This window comes from Astyanax mexicanus, chromosome 7 (genome assembly GCF_023375975.1).
Source record: "Astyanax mexicanus isolate ESR-SI-001 chromosome 7, AstMex3_surface, whole genome shotgun sequence".
Classification (NCBI taxonomy): domain Eukaryota; kingdom Metazoa; phylum Chordata; class Actinopteri; order Characiformes; family Acestrorhamphidae; genus Astyanax; species Astyanax mexicanus.
The window spans coordinates 28614366-28633927 of record NC_064414.1 but is presented as its reverse complement, the minus strand read 5'-3'; the positions used below and the strand labels follow the sequence as shown (position 1 = coordinate 28633927).

At 38.4% G+C, this 19562-nt stretch overlaps 1 protein-coding gene across 5 annotated transcripts in view; it reads right to left on the bottom strand.

Moving 5' to 3' along the window:
• marchf8 (membrane-associated ring finger (C3HC4) 8) overlaps positions 1 to 19562 on the bottom strand; it is a 202556-nt gene that overhangs the window by 141468 nt on the left and 41526 nt on the right. For all 5 annotated transcript variants that reach the window (XM_015603359.3, XM_022684883.2, XM_022684885.2 and 2 more), the window contains exon 2: positions 12276 to 12469. In XM_015603359.3, coding sequence (XP_015458845.1) covers positions 12276 to 12380 — 105 coding nt within the window. In that variant the 5' untranslated portion in view covers positions 12381 to 12469. The remainder of the gene's footprint in view (positions 1 to 12275; positions 12470 to 19562) is intronic.

The window sequence follows — 19562 nt, the reverse complement described above, 5'->3', positions numbered from 1 at the left end:
AAAGTGCTTTACTCACTCACATATTTTTTTTTTAGGAGAGAAATCTGTGTAGGTTAACATCCAGTGATCGTTTAACTTTAAAAGAAAGTCATTTTCTATTACAGTTTTGTTTACTTACCCCCATCACTACCTCCTAGCAGCAAGACCTACTGAATTAGAGGTTTGTAACAGTGTCTTTTAAAACGCGCCTTATGATCCGTGCACCTTGTTTATGAAAATAGGCCAGAAAATAGACAATCATTGATAGTGTGCCTTATAATTCGGTGCGCCTTATAGTGCAAAAAATACAGTCATTTTTGTTTGTCCTTATTTGTTCACTGCAGTGTGTGTGTTTGTACGTGTGTGTGTAAAAAATGCTGTTTGGACACACACAGGGCTATCTAAACTGCTCTTGCGCTCTCTCTCTCTCTCTCTCTCTCTCAGAACAACATCAAAACCCAAAAGTCTTCTTCAAAGCAGAGGTTGTGTGTATGCTCTGGAGGTCAGCGTTTGATCCGGCTGGATCTTTCTGGAACAGCCCCATGCTTTTGCAGCAACTCCTCAAGAGCTCTGCTTTGCTCTGCTCTGCTCAGCACTTTAGACATGTCCAAACCGAGCAGCACGCGATCCAGGCCACATCAAACGCTCCCAATCGCACGCTAATCAAGGCAGTGAGGTCATTAATCATGCCATCAATATGTATCGCGGTGTAGTGGAGCTGCGCCGCCGCTTCATGATGAACGCAGATTTATTTACGAGGAGATGTTTTTCCTTCACGGCTGGATGCACGTGATGAGGCAGTCAACAGGCAACAAAGGCTAGGAGAGCGCTCCCTCCGTATACATGACATTTGGGCCACTTGTTCTGCAGAGAACATTTGGGAGCGCTCTGTGCGTGAAAGGCAGCTGACGCTGAATCTAAAGCAGAGGGAAGAAAAGGGGCGGGGGGGGTTCGAGGACACACAGAAGAGGAGTTGTCTGCAACAGGCAGATGGATTGTGCTCTCTCTCCCTCTCTCTCTCTCACTCTATTCCTCTCTTTCTGACTGAGTGCCAGCAGTCACTCTTCGCTCATCTGCATGCTGGCAGAGCAGGAGAACACGTCTGTGGCCTCCAGCTGTGCTTTTTTCCATCCCAACACCTTCCACAGCCAGCTACAGGTGAAAGGGACAGTCAACTTTAAATATGGGCAATTTCCAAGACAGGGGATTAAAGCCTAGTCTTGGACTATACAGCTTTATAAATGGAGATTTTCCACTGGTCTAATACCTGTCCATAAAACTGATGCTTTACCACAGCTTTTTTCATAGTACACTATCTGGCAGTTTCTCAGACAAGGGTTAAGCCTATATTTTCAATGGAAAATATCCATTCAAAATGCTGCATAGTCGAAGACTAGGCCTAATCCATGCCCAGGAGGCCTCCCCTATATGTCCAAATGTTTGCGTACATTGTTTCTTCTAATGACTGACAGCTACTAAATCAAGATGCAACAGATTTTCTTAAATGTTCAATACAAATGACAGTCAGTACAATTTCCAAGTCATCAGTGCCTCTGGAGTCTCATGAACCTCAAGGTGCAAGATCCTCGACAGGTTCGCAGTTGTGCATGACCCTACTATTCGGCCACCCCTAACCAGAGCTCACAAGCAGAAAGGGTTGCAGTGACCCAGACCAGACATACATGAAGACTAATTTCCAAACAGTCTTGTTTACTGATGAGAGCCGTGTAACTCTGGATGGTCCAGATGGATTAGATGGGAGTAGTAGATGGTTGGTGGATGGCCACCATGTCCCAACAAGACTGCGACGTTAGCAAATAGGTGACGAAGTCATGTTTTAGGCTGGAATCAGGCTGGGAGAGAGCTGGTAGCCTGTTTAGGGTGTACAATGTAAGGTGTAAAAATGACCTCAGCGAAGTATATAGAGTTTCTGACTGGCCACTTTCTTTCATGGTACAAAAAGAAGAACCGTGCCTTGCAGAGCAAAATCATGCTGCAAAGAATACCTCTGTGTCGGTGGCTGCTATGGGCGTAAAAGTAGAGAAACTCATTGTGTGGCTACCATCTATTTTATGCTTTCTGACATCATATGAAGTAATTCAAGCAGAAACTCTCCAAAAACTCAATTTCAATAGGTGCAAAAATTGTGAAGGTGATATCAAAGAAGGGTTCCTATGTTAACATGTAACTTGGCCTGTTAAGATATTTTTGATTTAAATAGATTTTGATTTTAATAAATGTGACCACTTAATGCTGGACATTCAAAAAATGAAAATCTGAGAAAAAAAATATCACTTGCATAGTAATTTGGAACACGGTGTAGTCCCTGTAGAGCCAATATTGTATTGTCAATCATGGAGGACTCTCTGGAGCAGATAAACACGAACCTCTTGACACCATCCCTAATGCCAGGTGTGGGTTAAAGAGGGAATATAGCAGTGGAACTATGTTCTCTGGAGTGATGGGGCTTCATCATCCAATACTTTTGAGATGAGCTGAGTGTCCTGACCTCACTAACACATATAATCTCTGAATATAATGAAATCACACCTCACAGCAATGCTCCAAAGTCTAATAGAAAGTCTTATATCAACAGTAGAGGCTGTTACTCCAACAGATAGGAGTGAAGGATCAGGAAACATGATACATATAAGAACATAGGGGTTATGAATCAATATATTAAAAAGTAGACTTTTTATAGGATCTGCATCACTAATTATTTACTCTTTGTAATTCATTGTTCAGAAGAAACAATGAATGAGCAGATGTTGTGGTTCTTTTGGTCATATAGTGTATTTAGAAATATCTATTCATATTTAAGGACTCATCACAGCACATTTAACAACAGTATTTATCTTTAGTTGTTTAGTCTAAGGTAATTAGGCTTTATTGTTTTTTATTTCAAAATTAAGCCGTTAGGTCGGCCATTATGTCAGTTTGGCCTCATGCCCTTTTGCAAATCTAAAAAGATGTGATTGACCTGCTTTATAACATTTGGAAGAAGCTTTTGCTAGCTTTACCCAGTGGTAAGAGCAAAGAATGGTAGTCTGACCAACATGCTCATGCTGGGATTACATGAGTGGAGCGTGGGGCTAAGTGGGTCCAGGTGGGTTTGAGTACTGTACACGTGTTGATACTGGGACCCAGTAACAGGGATCCCAAATGCCCACCATCATCACAGCCCACAATAGACAAACATAGATTCCATCTAGGCCCAAGGTGCAGTGTACAACCAATGTTTAACCCCTCCTGCTCCCATCACTGACATTCATATTTGGAGCCAACATGAACCCCAAGGTAAAAACTTTCTGGTTTTCAGGTGGGCTACCAATACAGACCCCCATATCTTATCTGGTAGGGGAAGACATAGTGAGTAGGACTTAGGCACTTAAAGGAGCTAATGTAACATAAAATGTTATGTATAATTTAGGATAACCAAACATCGACGAGCTATTAAGATTACATGTTTTTAAATTTCCTCACTGGAAAAATTGAATCACTGTACATTTTCACAACTGATAATATTGCATTAGCTATGTAATGTAATAAACTGTTTGTTTTATCTTTATTGTACTTCTGATTGAACACACCAGGCTGTATTCACATTTCTCCTTAAAGGAACGTTCAAGTTTGGCATCAACACTGAGTATAGATTCAGCGCAGGTCCAGACACAGAGCTTTATAGATAAACGTTAATAAAGCAAACAGCAAAAATCCATGGGTATGTTGTGCGTTTAATCACACAGTATATTCCTGATTAGGTGAAAACACTCCGAACACTCAGTCCAATAACAGTTTCCCGAAGCATGAGCAGCATAAATGCTAAAGAATCAAATGTTTAATCTTAATACGGCATGCTTGTCTATCGCCGCAGGTTTTGATAGATTGTGGTCATTACGTTCCTGCACAGGATTCAAGCTGGGAACAATACCTGTTTGATTACTCCGTTCCAATGACTAATACTCACATTCAGTGTAAATTCCACATTCGCAGAGGGAGCCTTAAAGCCAAAAATGGCCAACTGAATGAAAATGTGTGTACTGGCAAAGACAAGCAACACCCAGCCACGTTTTCATGAGACTATTTTATTACACGGACAATGAAGGACACCACTCAAAAGCATCTGCTTGGACTGCAGCACTTGAAGCCTAAGCTCTATTGTACGTGTAAACAGGCCGCACTGCTTGGGCGGCACATTGTCTTAGCATGTCTTTTGTGTGACCCACTTGGACAGGAGCCTGCAGGAGCGCCCGTCATCACAGAGACCGGGAAAGAGGCCGGGTGCTCCATTTCAAACCGAAACAAGCCAGGGTCAAGACGAGCGGCATACTGCGACAAGGGCACGGCAGTTAGTGGGGCAAGGGTCAAGACAGCGACGCTTGGCAACCCAACCCTGACAAATATGCCACTAAATAACAAAGCTCTCGCATCAGGGCGTGCTGTACCAGCCAAAAGCACAGACACACCTACTCATGTGTGTCCTCTTCGTTCTGTACTAGTTTCTACATCTCAGAATAATAATGAAGACAGGCCTGTCACAATAATTCACTTATTAACTTTTTCTGAGCAAGGAAATGAAAGAACAAACTGGTGGTAACATTTTACAGTACATATGACAGTAGTGCTGGGCGATTTTCACGATTAATTCGAATTACAATGTAAATGGTACTCGCGATTTTTCATCTTTACAGACAGTTTTTTTTTTTCATCTAAAATATGCGAAAACACTACTCAATTCTTAAAAGTTTTTCCGTCTTACCCTGGTTGCCGGCGCCTCCCAAAGACAAGCGCGCATATTTTCTAAACAAAGCAACAAACCAAACGCAGCCAAACACAAACGTACCGAGCATGTAGCTAAAAACATTAGCGAAAAATATTACTTCAGCGGTGTGGAATTCGTAATCCTACCGTTTCTAAAAACTGCAGCGTCATCGCTGTACGGCGAGCATCCGAGATATTTCGTTAAACAATGATGCGCGCTCCTGTTCCTTTTCACATTTTAACTTTAGAGTCTTTATTTCAGTCAGAAACTCGCGTTCTGAAGTTTAATCCACTCTGAGTTTCTCCGCTGCTCGGCGGCATATCAACGCATGAGCTTTTAAACAATGTTTTGAATCACTGATCACTGACTTGTGAATAGATTCACTCAGTGAGTTGACTCCTCACTCAACCCAAAGCGTCTGAACACCAAACAGATCACAGGATAATTCACTATATCAGTGGAGTTTAAATGTTCAAAATTTCTGGCATAAACATAGTTTTTAACCATTTCTTTGTCATCTGTAAATTTTAACAATTTCTTTGTCATCTGTAATTTGAATTTTATAAGGAGGAAAAAAATCGAATCGAAATCGAAAATCTGTTTTTTTTTTTAATAATCTAATTTTTTTGGCCATAATAGCCCAGCTCTATACGATAGTAATAAAAATGTTAAATATTTCAATGATGAATTTTAAATGGTTAAATTTCAATGTTTATTAATGTTGTAAATGATTTAATTATTTTAACATTTAAAATAGATATATCTTATATTTGATATTAATTTTGTAATGATAATACAGTCTTAACTACTGTCAACAATTGTTAATAAAGTGTTAATTATTTGAGATATTCTGTCATATGTACTGTTAATTAATTTAACCATTTGTAAAGTGTTGCTAACTGTATGTTGACAAAAAAAAGTTATTTATGTTTTAGTTATGCAAGATATTTTTAAATGCTTAAATATTCTCAATAATTAAATGACCAGGGTGTAATTGCATTAATATTGCATTATTATCCAGACATTATTAAAATTTTAAGAAACTTTTCTCAATAAAATAAATCTGTTGAAAAAATGCTTGTGATTTTTTAACCCAGTTGCAGGTTTCCACCAATATGACTTATAGTGGAAAAAGTGGTATGTTGTTTGTTGCAAAGCACTGTTGTTTAGACACAACCCAGTGTGATCAGATGACAGCTGATTTTACATTCCCAGTGTAAAAAGCAACACTTACATACAGTAATTTCTGTTTTACGGTTCCTGAACAAGCGGGCCTGGCTTTAGTAATTTATGAACAGTGTGGTGAGTTTTCACGCTATTGTCACATTGTAAAAAAAAAAAAAAAAAAGTGTGTCCATTCCTGTAAAGGATTTATCTGAAAACTGCAATGGAGCACACTTATAAAACTACCTAAGCACAAGCATAAATAAACATACACAGAGAAATACAGAGAGCAGGAGACAGAAAATTATAAACCAACCTCTTTTTTGATAGACATACTCTAGTTCCTTTACTTGCCAAACTATATCTGAACATGTCTCTGAAAACAATCCCTTTACAGAGATAAATGTGGTGCAAATACATCTCTGACCATCCCAGAATCAAATCATAGTATCATATATCATAAATATCAATACATTTGATAATAAACAGTTAAATAAAAAATTACAGTACTGTAATATTGGGAGTGCTAAGCATGTTAACATCTGTGTTTAATTTCATAAAAAAAGAATGTGTATGAGTCATTTGTGAGGAAACGGTTTGCAGGAGAAATTACTCTCTCTACAGAGTACAGGCTTGTGCAAATTATGTCATGGAGAAGTTGTAATTAAAGGAGCAGCTTTAAAGGCTTTATTTACCATCTCAATCATCCATTGCAGTTTACTAAGTTAGTGAAATATCATGAAAAATATTATTATGATTTTTTTAATCTTGGCATATAATATTGTATATTGTAATTTCTCTTAAGAATACAGAAACACAGCTCTGGAAAAAAATAAGAGACCACTTAAAAATGATGTGTTCTTTCTTTGATTTTACCAAATTGAAAACCTCTGGAATATAATCAAGAGAAAGACTGATGATCACAAGCCATCAAACCAAGCTGAACTGTTTGAAATATGCCACCAGGAGTGGCATAAAGTTATACAAAATCAGTGTGTAAGACTGGTGGAGTAGAACATGCCAAGATGCATGAAATCTTAGATTAATTCCACCAAATATTGATTTATGACATTATGAATATGAACTTGTTTTCTTTACATTATTTGAGGTCTGAAGGCTCTACATCTTTTTTGTTATTTCAGCCATTTCTCATTTCCTGCAAATAAACGCCCTAAATGAAATGAAATGAAATGTTGTCCGTAGTTTATAGAATAAAACAACAATTTTCTTTTACTCAAACATAAACCTATAAATAGCAAAATCAGAGAAACTGATTCAGAAACTGAATTTGTCATTTAATTTTTTCCAGAGCTGTATGTTTTTTGTTTAGTTTTGTTTTGTTTTTTTTGTTTTTTATTTGAACTATGAATCAAATTGTCCAGTCCTAGTCCTGGCTATGGGTACACATAGTTTTTCTCGTTTAGTTAAGTGAAATATGCTAACTAAAACACAAAAACAAAAGTAATGCAAGGTCCAAACAGCCTTTAACTGAATGCAAATCTGATTTTGAGTGCATCATTTATTTGTTTATAAATCACTGGACTACACTGTCAAGAAACACTATCAGCTCTAATAGCTATTCACATTCTGCTATTCGGCTCTGTATGATGTGTTTATTTAAAGCTGTGAACTGTGGAAGCAGATCTCTCTGAAACAGTCAGTCGGTAAGCACTGACTGACACGCATGTATTTATTTCCATTTGCTTAAGTCCGTTCAGGCAATAAAAAAGGCCCATCTTCCCATTTCCGACTGGGCTGTGACAGGCTCTGATAGCCCAGAGCGGGACACTGACAGCACGCTTATTAGTGTCATCCTCCAATCACCTTCCTCAAACAATCTGCAGCACTAGAACAGAAGCACGGCCCAAGGTTCTTAGCGTTTCCTGCACTGCCGCAAAAGCGAGACAGGGGGGAAAAAGTGGCTAAATATTGAGCTCAAACACACGACACTGGTGTTATGAACCAGTGACTCAGCAAAAAAACGAAAGGAAAGAAAAAATCTGCAATCCTCAAACAAAGAAAATCCATGAAAACACATGAAGACACCGAGCTGTCAGTCGATAAGACGGCCAGTCAGCAGCTCAAGTCCTGATACTGCACAACATCTGGCCTAATGCGGACCTGACACGTCCTTATCTGTCATTACGCCACCGAGATGAGCCCGGCCCAGCGGGCAACCCAACAAGCCTGCAGGCTTAAAGATTCCGCACACCACCACACAGCCTCCGCAGGGAAATAATCCCCCCGTCTTAACCCACATTCTGCAGCTTTGGGGTGGGGGGGCAGGGAGGCTTTCTGAAGCTTTCGTTGCAGGCTTGCTCTGGACAACAAAACAAGGCCAAAACTACGGGTGCATCCAAATTTCATACTGATTACTGATACTAGTGACTATTTTTTGAGTATTATCTACAGTATGTAGTAGGGCTGTGCCATATCATATCGTATGCTATAATCTTGCCAACAATATTGTACCCTAAAATATTGCGCCATATTACCCACCCCTAATCATTACATCAGGGTTCTACAATTTTGCTTTTTTTAGTAAAAGAAAAATTCATACTGTTCTCATTTCCTATTATATACCTACTAGAGACAGATTATATCTGTTTATCGCGAAAATACCATGAAATACTGTGATATTATTTAAGGGCCATATCGCCCACCCCAGTATGTAGTGTAAATGAAAAATAGGTTATTTTTGAGTAGTAAAATTCATGATACATACTCAGAACTGGGGAATACTGGAGTGTAAATACAGTGTAGACACTTTTATCGATGTAAAAGAAAAGGGAGAAGCTACTACAAGTCTAGGGCTGCAACTAATGATTATTTTAATATTTGACTAATCTGATGATTATTTTTTAAATGACTCAATTGGTCACTAACTATTCCTTCCATATGCTTCAAACTCTGCTTCCTGTGGTTAGAGCTCCAGTTCCAAGCTTTCTCAATCACTTCAATAGAACAATAAAACAAAATAAAACAGCTAAACCCTTCAAATGCCCTTTATGATATTTATTGATAAAGTATGTAATCATCTGTGTGTACCACTTTTGGTTGCAGTGTTGTCAAAATGTCACAAAAATGTTGTCACAAAGCAGCTTTACAGAGATACGGGTACAAGCCTCTTATGACAAACAGCACGGATGTAGTGGCAACAGTGGCAAAGAAAAACACCCTCATACTAAAAGGAAGAAACCTTGAGAGTAAGAGGAACTCATCCTCTTCTGGTCCACCCGGGAACCACAAACAAAAATAATAAAAAAACAACTGTTCAGAGAGAGAGAGAGAGAGAGAGAGAGAGAGATAATGGGGAGCTACAGCTACTGTAGAAATGTAGAAAAAAGATTATAAATTATAAGTATGAGTAGGTGCTCAAAATTAATATTAAAGTCCAGGCATGTACAGCTATGAAATGCCAAACCCACAGTATTAAGAGAGCACTTAAAAAAGATGAGTTTCTTTGATTTTACCAAATTGAAAACCTCTGGAATATAATCAAGAGGAAGATGGATGATCACAAGCCATCAAACCAAGCTGAACTGCTTGAAGTTTTGCACCATTAGTGGAATAAAGTTATCCAAAATCAGTGTGTAAGACTGGTGGAGGAGAACATGCCAAGATGCATGGGTAATTTCACCAAATATTGAATCTGAACTCTTAAAACTTTATAAATAAATTTAGAATCTTTGCATTATCAAATAAATGCTGTAAATGACAATATTTATATTTGGAATTTGGGAGAAATGTTGTCCGTAGTTTAAAGTATAAAACAACAATGTTCATTTTACTCAAACATATACCTATAAATAGCAAAATCAGAGAAACTGATTCAGAAACTGAAGTTGTATATATGCCTGTATATGCCTTATAGTATTAGTGTGTAGTACGTATACCGCCTACATTCACACTGCAAGCACTATTCCTCCATCAGCTGCAGGGCAGAATCTGACACTGTTTGTGGGGTGGATGTGAAGACTTGTGCCCATCTAATGTATTCTTTTTTCAGATCCCCTTTTCTATCTTGACATGACAGTTCACAAGTTTATAATTATCTGTCCTTCCAGTAACAGACCTCAAATGAGTCACAGACACACAGAGACACACAGAGACACACAGAGACACACAAACAGACACACAAACAGACACACAAACAGACACACAAACAGACACACACAGAGACACACCAAGTTATCTCCTAAAAAACACTACAAAATAGATAAAACTAACCCTGCTGACACTAAATACTGATGCAGATACTTTACGTACATGGTTTAATAATAATAAATTCTTGGTCTTATATTAAATTTGTACCTGATCTAAAAATCACACATATATATAGTGTAAGCCAGACAACATGAAAATAAAGTCTAAATGTTATCTAAAGCTGCTTCTCAAATCTGATCTCTTGACATGACTGTCCACACTGTTATTGGCAAAGAACAAGATCAGATTTGCATGTCTGGACATCACAACCCTGCACATCTGCATGGGTTGCTGTGTTAATGATGTAGGTTTTTAGTCATTCGTAGCAATAGTGTTGGATCCCTGTACGTCCATCACTCTGCAATTGACAGTTTTTTTTATATAAATAGATATAGATATTCAAAAAATCAGTTCTGGGCTGGCACTTTGAGCACAGCCTATATGACAGTCAATAAATTCAAGTATATTGATTTAAATCAAGTCCTTAAATGGGTGTAATGCAAGTACTTTTCCCCTGAGTAAACAGAAATCTAAATTACCCATCTTTTACGCAAACAGCAAAAAAGTGCACTAGTGTTGGTTCACTCTTTGGGAGATCACCAATACAACTGGCAACCCCCAGTGATGCCACAGATACTGTATTTGAGGCTGGAATGCTGTTCAATAGAGAATAATTTGGTCTCACTCTCTATGGATGATGTATCTGATATATGGGTGACATAGCAGAACTGAATATTGGTGCTCTCCTCCAAGCATGTTCAGCTTTCAGTGATAGTCAGAAGCAATGTGTTTAGTTAGGGGGATGTGGGATGTGCTGTGCCACAAGATACATGATTCACATTTCATTTCATACACAACTCTGAGACTGAGAACTAATCATATTTAAAGGTCTCATTCCACTAAAACCCACTTTTTCTTGTGCTTTGTGAAATACAATAGGTCTCTCTAGGAGTTGTATAGGCATGTTGCACATGAAACGTTCGTCAACCTCCATTGTCTGCAGTAGCTAGTAAAAAAAAATCCTCAGAAAAACGAGCCGATGAGGAAAAGCACTCGTATCTATGTCAACTACATCAACTCCGCGCCCCCACGCTGGGAGTCTGACATTAAGCGACGTTCAGGGGTTAATTTTACCTAGCACTCAGTCTCAGTGCTATATCTTTACAACTAAGGCTGTATCTCTGAAAACATTTTGTCCTTTGAGTTTTAGAGCTGTAAAATTGACTGTGGGGGAAGGCGGACAGTCATTCTCTGCTGCAGTCCTGTTAGCCAACCAGAGGCGATATGTTTGCATGTATGAATATTCATGAGCAAAAGCTGAAATCCTGTCTTTCTTCAGAGACCACTACTCCAGTGAAATAAAGCAAGGTTATACAGAAACATCTGAGCACTTTTATTTATTTTTTTATTTTTTTACAAAAAATGTCTCACATCGCATTCATTCATACTAGAGACCACAACTAGACATTTTTATAGATTAATGAAAAAACGAGGGATTGAGATTCAGGAAAATACGTAAAATTACTGCATAGGGCAGATCTTATTTGCGGTTCATAATTGGCCATTAAGCAAATTTGTGTTTAAATTAGCCAATTTAATTAGGCAGTTTAATGGATAATGTCAAACAGCAGTTATGGGGCTTGAAATGTGACATTCTGCCAGTCGGATTATATCACTCTGATTTCTGTAAGAAAAATACCCATTTTAGTTTAGCTGCTGCAAAGTGAAAGTGGTCCAGCTGACTGGAACAGCGTTTTTCACTTTTACTTCTCATCTCATTGTTTCGCCCAGTCATCCTGCTCGACTTCTCTTACTGGAAACTGGCTCCACCTCTGCTCCCCCTCCTCCTACCCCCTCTTGAACTTCCTCTGCTTCATATACTTCCGTATTTTCCAAACTTCAAAACTGAGGGTTTACACCAGAACGTGAAACGAGAAAAGATGACCTGTCTGAGCTGCAAAATATCTAAACAAACATCCAAACAAACTGCAACAAATCAGAAAACAAAAAAACGTGAGACCGTGTTACCAGGGCAAAGATAAGCCACAAGTTAGATTTTTTTCTGCTGACCCCTAAAGGGGACAAACAGGACAAAGCCTCATGAAGGTGGCTGTAGAGAGACAGAGAAAGCGAATGAGAGAATGGGGTGCTTTTAAAAACTCGCCTGTTTGTCCCGGTCCTTGTCCTTGGCCTTTCCGCTGCTGCCAGATCCCCTGGAGGAAGTGACATCCCGGGGGATGACAGAGATCTGATGCAGTGGCATGTTCATCCCAGCGGGCCAGTGGAGCTCACACACACGCAAACTGAAACCAGCCCACCACCACCATCAGCATGATGGAGAGAACCATTAATGCAAATCTGAGAGAGAGAGAGAGAGAGAGAGAGACAAATGTTTTTTTACAAAAAACATGAAATAAGTAAATTACAAAAGAGTACAATTATAATGCATTCTCTTTTAACAGCATCACTGATAACTGCACTATGTACCTTTGATGAAGTGGTCAACACAATATTAATGATATAAATTATTATTATTGTAATTATTTTATGCTACTAACATAATGATGAAATAACAGTATAATAATGCACTGACACCCTTTTAAAGCACATTAAAGACCAAAAAGTGATAAAGGTACTATGAATATTCAGACAATGAAAAGCTGATTGTATGAAATGTTTAAATAAAATGTTTAAAATTAAACCCGAAAATAAAACCAGTTTTAAAACAAATTTACCCTATTGGCTTATTGATTTGAATATGCTCTCTCTGCTAAGTAAAAAACAGGGATACACTAAATACTCAGGTTGAACATATGCTGCCAAAAAAGGCAAAAGAAGTTACTGAACAATGACTATTACAGTCATACTGTGCTTTGTTTGGTTTGGTTTGTCTTCAGGGATAATAAAATATATTTAAAAAATGTATATAACAAATATTTCAAATGTTTTTATAAATAATTGCCTTTTTGAAAAGCAAGACAAAAATACATTTAAAATAAAATATACAAAAATTATGTTTTTGTGAGTCTTTTGTCTTCAGTCAAATGTATCCTTTTATTTGTTTACAAAAAAAAAATGGTTTCCAAATTTTTAGCAAAATGTTTCATCTTGGTGCATCCCAAGTAAAAACAATAGGCAATACTAAGGTCAGCAAAAATGTACTAAGAACATGTACATGTACGGTTTGGTTCGCAAACCTAATTTTGAACCGTTTCGTCGCGTTTCCACCATCAAATTAGGTTTCGGAACCAGGAACATTTGTTCACAGTGAGAACCAAATAATACCAGGTTCTTTTGTGTGAACCATGACGACATCTGTGGGCGTGTTTGTTCGTACAGGAGCACCACCGCTGTGTAACGCTCTCTGTTGATGATGTATTATGTGACAGTTTTGACAATTCCACTAAAACTGGCATAAAAAGCACCACAATTCCTTTTTTTTTTTTGCCCGCCACCACAACCCCTCTTCGGAGGACCAATTTAGCTTTATTGTTTATTAGTGTTTATACCAATGGTTTAGGTACTGTGGGCATTGTGAGAAGAAAACAAAAAAGTGTTTCCAAGCAGAGTCACATGACCGCTGTAGGTACTGCAATGTGCAATCTCTGTTAATTGCAAATGGCATCAGCTGAAACAATCACCATTATAATGTGTCATCACAACAGGGCTGTTAATACCTCCAGTGTACACACTCCCGCTCCCGCACATGTCTCCACTAATAGTGCTGCTGAGCCTCGTAGACGTACAAATAACTGAGAGCGTTCAGGATGAGATGAAACGGCACAGCATGCCAGCTGCGGTGACTGACCCAGAGTCGTAGCGTTCCTGAGCTCTGTAGCTGAGCACTACCAATTATAAACCCTTTCCCGTAAGTCACTTAATGAGGCATTTATTCAGAAGAGAAGTGAGTGCTCATCCCATGCTGAGAAATCATAAAAGTCCACTTAAAAATAGCCCACGTTTCCCTCTGCCTCTGTGACCATCTGCTGCTGCCTTGACAGCAATTAAATCTCTCCCCTTTACGCGCCGTGGCAACCACCCAGTCTCGCCTCATGGGCCAAGCTGGGGCTCCAAAATCACCACAGTGCACGACCAGGCAGGTGATGGCAACCAGAGCTGTAGAGAAACACATCATCATGGAGGAGACAGAACTAGGGAGCCGTAATGGCAAGAACTGCGAGACAACAAGGGGTTACGATTTGGTATATTGCGATACTGTGAGTGTACTCCTCTACCTGCGTGTGTGTGTTGTGTGTGTGTGTACTGAAGCTACATAAAGTACGTTTGCAGTTGTTTTATTGTCTTTCTACACAGCACTCACAATACAGCTGTCATCAACCACCGTTGTGGTTTTCCTAGGTCTACCTGTTCAACATCTATTACTTAGTACACCAGTGATGACTTTCTTCTTCAGGGCATTCTAAACAGTAGTAACAGACATGGCCAATATTTGTGCAAATGGCTCTGATTGATTTTCCATCTACTCTCAGCTTCACAGTTGATTGTTTTTTTAACCCATAGACAGCTCTCTGCTTTTTATGTTGGTTACTCCTCTAACTACACAGTATATAAATATACAGTCCACAGCGTAGATATCCAGTGCTATTTATTTTTAGAACAATCGATATATAAGGACACACCTGGCAAGAAAACACACCATAAAGTATCAACTACAAAAAATCCTGTTAATGCTGTACTGACTTGTAAAAAGGAGAAAAGCATATAAAAGAATTTATTTATTTTATTGATGATGATTATGGCTTATAGCCATTAAAAAACGCAAAATTAGTCTCTTAGAAAATAAGAATATTATATAAGACCCATTTGGTCAGTACAGTGTTTTCCTGGAAAATCTTACAGCACTTGATGCCTCCCTCTACTGACAACTTTAATGGAGATGCGGATTTCATTTTCCAGCTGGACTTGGCACACTGTCCACACTGCTAACAGTACCAATTGGTGTTATGTAATATTCTAATGTTCTAAGGCACTGATTTTTGGGTTTTTAAAAATAAAAGAAATAAACACTTAAAATAGATCACTCTGTGTGTAATACATCTTTATAATGTATGAGTTTCATATTTTGAACTAAATCAATGTTCTTTGATGAATAGAGCAGAAAAAAAACAATAATGAGAATTTCCTAGGCTGCTTAACCAGATTCATATTCATGTAAGCTACTGTAATATTACAGTACTGCCTCAGTCCACATGTTTCTTTCACTTTCAGTGTTGGATCTGTATTTCTCAGATTTTAAAAGTCGTGTGTGCCACAAGGGGGAAGTGCTTAAAGCATGATTTGTACTCACTGCAATTAATTACACTCTCCACCTGCAGAGAGAGCTCATAAGCTAAAAATCGCTGCATTCATAGTCTACTGATAAGAGGAAGTAGCCCCCCAAAAAAAGGTTGTGGTGTTCAGAGAAGCAATGTCAAAAATAACTGCAATGTATGTCATTTACTGAGAACTTCAGGCTGATATGAAAACACAGTTTAATAATTTGTAATATTAACAGTACATTTTTAAATGTTCCTATTTCTGTAAATGTTCAGCTCACTCTGAATGGAAATTAAAATGTATTTTCGATGACAGATGGAGTTGTAGAAAGGCAAGTGGGCTGAAAACACAACAGAACTGGTTATAAATAACAGATTAAAGGCAGATTAATGTCATATGTAAATAAAAATAATTAGTTCTAGTAAATCATACTATATAATGCATTGTTTTTAGAATCAGCAGTGGCATTATAGTAAATAAATAAAGGTCAACTCATATTTCTAGACCTTTAGGAAAAGCAGAAAACAGAACACTCCAATCGGAACAAGCCAAGACAGGTCTAATGATTACTATAATTGAACTATAATATGATCTGATATATACGGAAAGCAGTGTGATATTAAATCTTGTCAACACTGCCACGCACAACCTTGTGATTTATTTGTTTGTAGATATGCTTACTAACAGAGATACTGTTATCACTGAATGTGATAATATATTTAATACAGGAAACAACAGAAAAATAAGTGAAGGACTAGGGGATAATAGTCACTATTAGGCAGCAGCAGAAAAGCTGCACAGGTAGTCTGAGAACTAGATACTGTAAGCTAATGTCAGCTAGCTAGAAAATGTATCACAATCACAAGTACTGCCGGGCAGTATACCAGTTAATACGGTATACTGTACATTAGTTTTTCACATACCACTATAACATTAGAGGCAATGCGGAGCACCGTGTAGAAGCACACAGTATAGAACAGTGCCGCCAAACAAACACGCGTGGACAGCTCACTAGCAAACGCTAGCCAGTTAGCATAACAAGCTAACACACGGAAAGCTCAGCTCTGTGAAGCCAATTTATACTTCTGTGTCAAACCTACCGCGTACCCTACACCCTGCCCTGCGCCATAGCTTGACACACACCTCTCTGGAAATATAACTACGCATCGCACGACGCGGATAGTCACGGCCTGCCGGAGAAATTAAAATCAGTATGCATTTTTTTACATACCGCCATGCCGCTAGAGGTGCCCACCAGAGAAGCATACTGGGACAACTTGTTAGCTAACGCTAGCCATTTAGCATAACAAGCTAACATACTGGAAGCTCAGCTATGTGGAGTCAAATGCTCATCTCGCTCTGTCCTGCCTGGAGAAAAATGAGAACAGCACTTTATCTTTTTTTTCACTTTATCTTTTATATTTACAGGAGGAGCTCCTGTTGCTGTTCCTCACTTTATGAGGGTTTTTATAAGAGTAAAATAGAAAAATACCAGCAACCATCGTTCACTCACAAAAAATAGAAATGGGATTACACAACTGATCTACACCTTTTGAGAAATATCTCTTTATAATACTTAAACTTTGAGTGTTTTAGGTCTATTTATAGCGTTTATGAAACTCTAAGTTGTTGGCATATCTAATTTTTCAGCTGTTTTGCTGCTTATTCAGTCAGATTCCTTCATATATTGTGTAATTTTATGGAAAAAAGTAAACCCAACAGTTATCAAAGCCTTAATTTAATAATAATAAAAATACAATGTTTTAATACATGAAACTGTCAGAATCTTCAAAAAAAAAAAAGTAATACATATTTTTGGTCATACCGCCCAGCACTACTGTCACATAAAAAAAATCTGAATAAAAGAATAATTGACTTTTTTTTTTTTATCATTTTGTGTTTCTAATTTTTCCCATTTTCTCCCCAATTTACATGGTCAATTACCCAACCCACTCATTGGGACTCCCCCTATCACTAGTGATACCCCAACACACCAGGAGGGTGAAGACTAACACGTGCTTCCTCCGATACATGCAAAGTCAGCCACCGAAACCGAAAGCGCAGCGACCCGGTTCCGGTACATCAGCTCACAGATGCCCTGTGCTGCAGGCATCACCCTAGGAGTGATGTGGGCAAAGAGCGCCATCTACCCACCTGGAGGGAGCAGGGCCAATTGTGCTCGCTCTGAGCGCCGGCAGCATGATGGCAAAGAATTATCTTTTTCATCCAATCATAACAGCAGGATCTAGTGAGGAAGTACAACGCTGTTATCGAGCTGGCAGGGTTTGCACTGATGACTGAATAGTTTGACATGGACCGACCCAGAAGCGCTCATTCAGAACTTCAACTCAAAAACTCTCAGAACACAGAGTGTTTGGTTGAGATCACATGCATGTTGTGGCCCCTTAAAATCCCTACAATACCAATACTGCCAATCCTGACACCACAAAAACAATAATCCTCTAACTTACAGTATTCATTCCAAATCAGCTCACGAAAACCAATTGGAGAGCCTCTTCACACTGAACAACTGTCACTCAAATAAAGGGAAGCCGTGAACTCGAACAGAGTGTTCACAGTGCTGTAAGGATACATCAATACTACAACTCTATCCTCACTTACATATAGTTAGAAAGAGCTCAGTCAAAATCAATAGACTCTCAGATTTCAAGAGAAAAAACGCCCAATGTCCTCATTGTGACCTACCCAGGCCTAAAAAAGCCAAAAACGCTGGCTAAAGGACAGGTCCAATGGTTTGAACTGGAGTATTGATTTTCTTCACACGAGTGGGGTACACTATTGTACACTCAGGCACATCAATGACTGCTCCTACATTTTTCTCAGACTTTTTCGCTCAGGAATCTTACAAAACACTGTTGAGAAAGCAAATGTTTAACCCAAGCATATCAGCCCATTCCATTCAGCATGAATTGTCCCCTTCAGCTGCATTATTAGAACTGTGAAAGCCAAACTTATAGTGTAGTGTAACAGAATGAAAACAGACAATCATACTTGTTTTTTTTTTTTTTTTTTACAGTCCAGGAGGTATGTCTTTTTGAGTTTATATAAAAAAAACATATTGCAGTTCATTTTCACATGAACAACTTCTCTATGATCGCTGGTCTGACTGGCTGTCTATGTTTGTGTTCTATTAAAATAAAAAAGCTGTCTTGGCCTAAAGAAAAAAAGATCATTATTTGGTATTAATTTTGATTTTTCACTTCTTTTTTGTAATTTTCAAGTGATAAAATAGTTTTGGTTGATGAATAATTGACATAATTCACTAAAATCTTCCTAACAATTTAATTCAACTGTTTTTGAATACTTAAACCTTGCAAATTTTCTGTCAATTTATAGAGTTCACGGAGATATTTCATATATTTAGTTTTGAAAAGAAAGCCGTGTTAAAGTTTTTGGCGTATCTTTTGGCATAGCTGTTTTTTTCTGCTAATGAAGTCTAATTTCTTCAAATTTTGTGTAATTTTGTGGGATAAAGTAAGCCTTAATTTAAGCAATTTAATTAAATATGTTTTTGAAAAATGTCATAACAAAATTGCAAATCTAATTTGCAGCTCTGCATCATTTAATGATGATGGACCCTACTGTCCTTTTAAATTGGACAAATCTAAATAAAACGTGAATCTCAGAATCCTCATAAAAGCTGAAATTTCTTTTAAAGTTTTAGCAACCTTGTTTTCACCTACAAAGAATACTGACTAGGAAATCATGGAGCTGTATTTCTAAAAACCTGTTTACATACTGTACATTCATTTTAAAAGATTTCTAGTTTTCTATTATATGGGCCCTTTAACTGGAGCAGAACAGCAGGTATTTCTGTTGCTCGTTCGTCGCCTCAGTTCTTGGTCTGTGGCTCTGTGAGAGACAGCAGGGCTGCAGGTCAAAGGGACAGAGAAACAGAGAGCAGAGCCATCAGCCTGCCTCTGATGAGCTCACCTCCCATGTTAGAGCAGCACTGTTTGCACAAAGTCGCATTTTCACAGCACATTCACACAATCTCCCACCCTCCCCAGCCCTCTGCTCTGACTCCAGAATGAAGGCAGGCATTGTGCCGTGTGCCTCTGCACGATGTGCAAGGGTGTGCGCATGAAGCATGACGGGCTGCTAGCTGGAGGTTTGGTGTGAAAGTGAGCAACGCGAAAGATGCTTTTTCTGC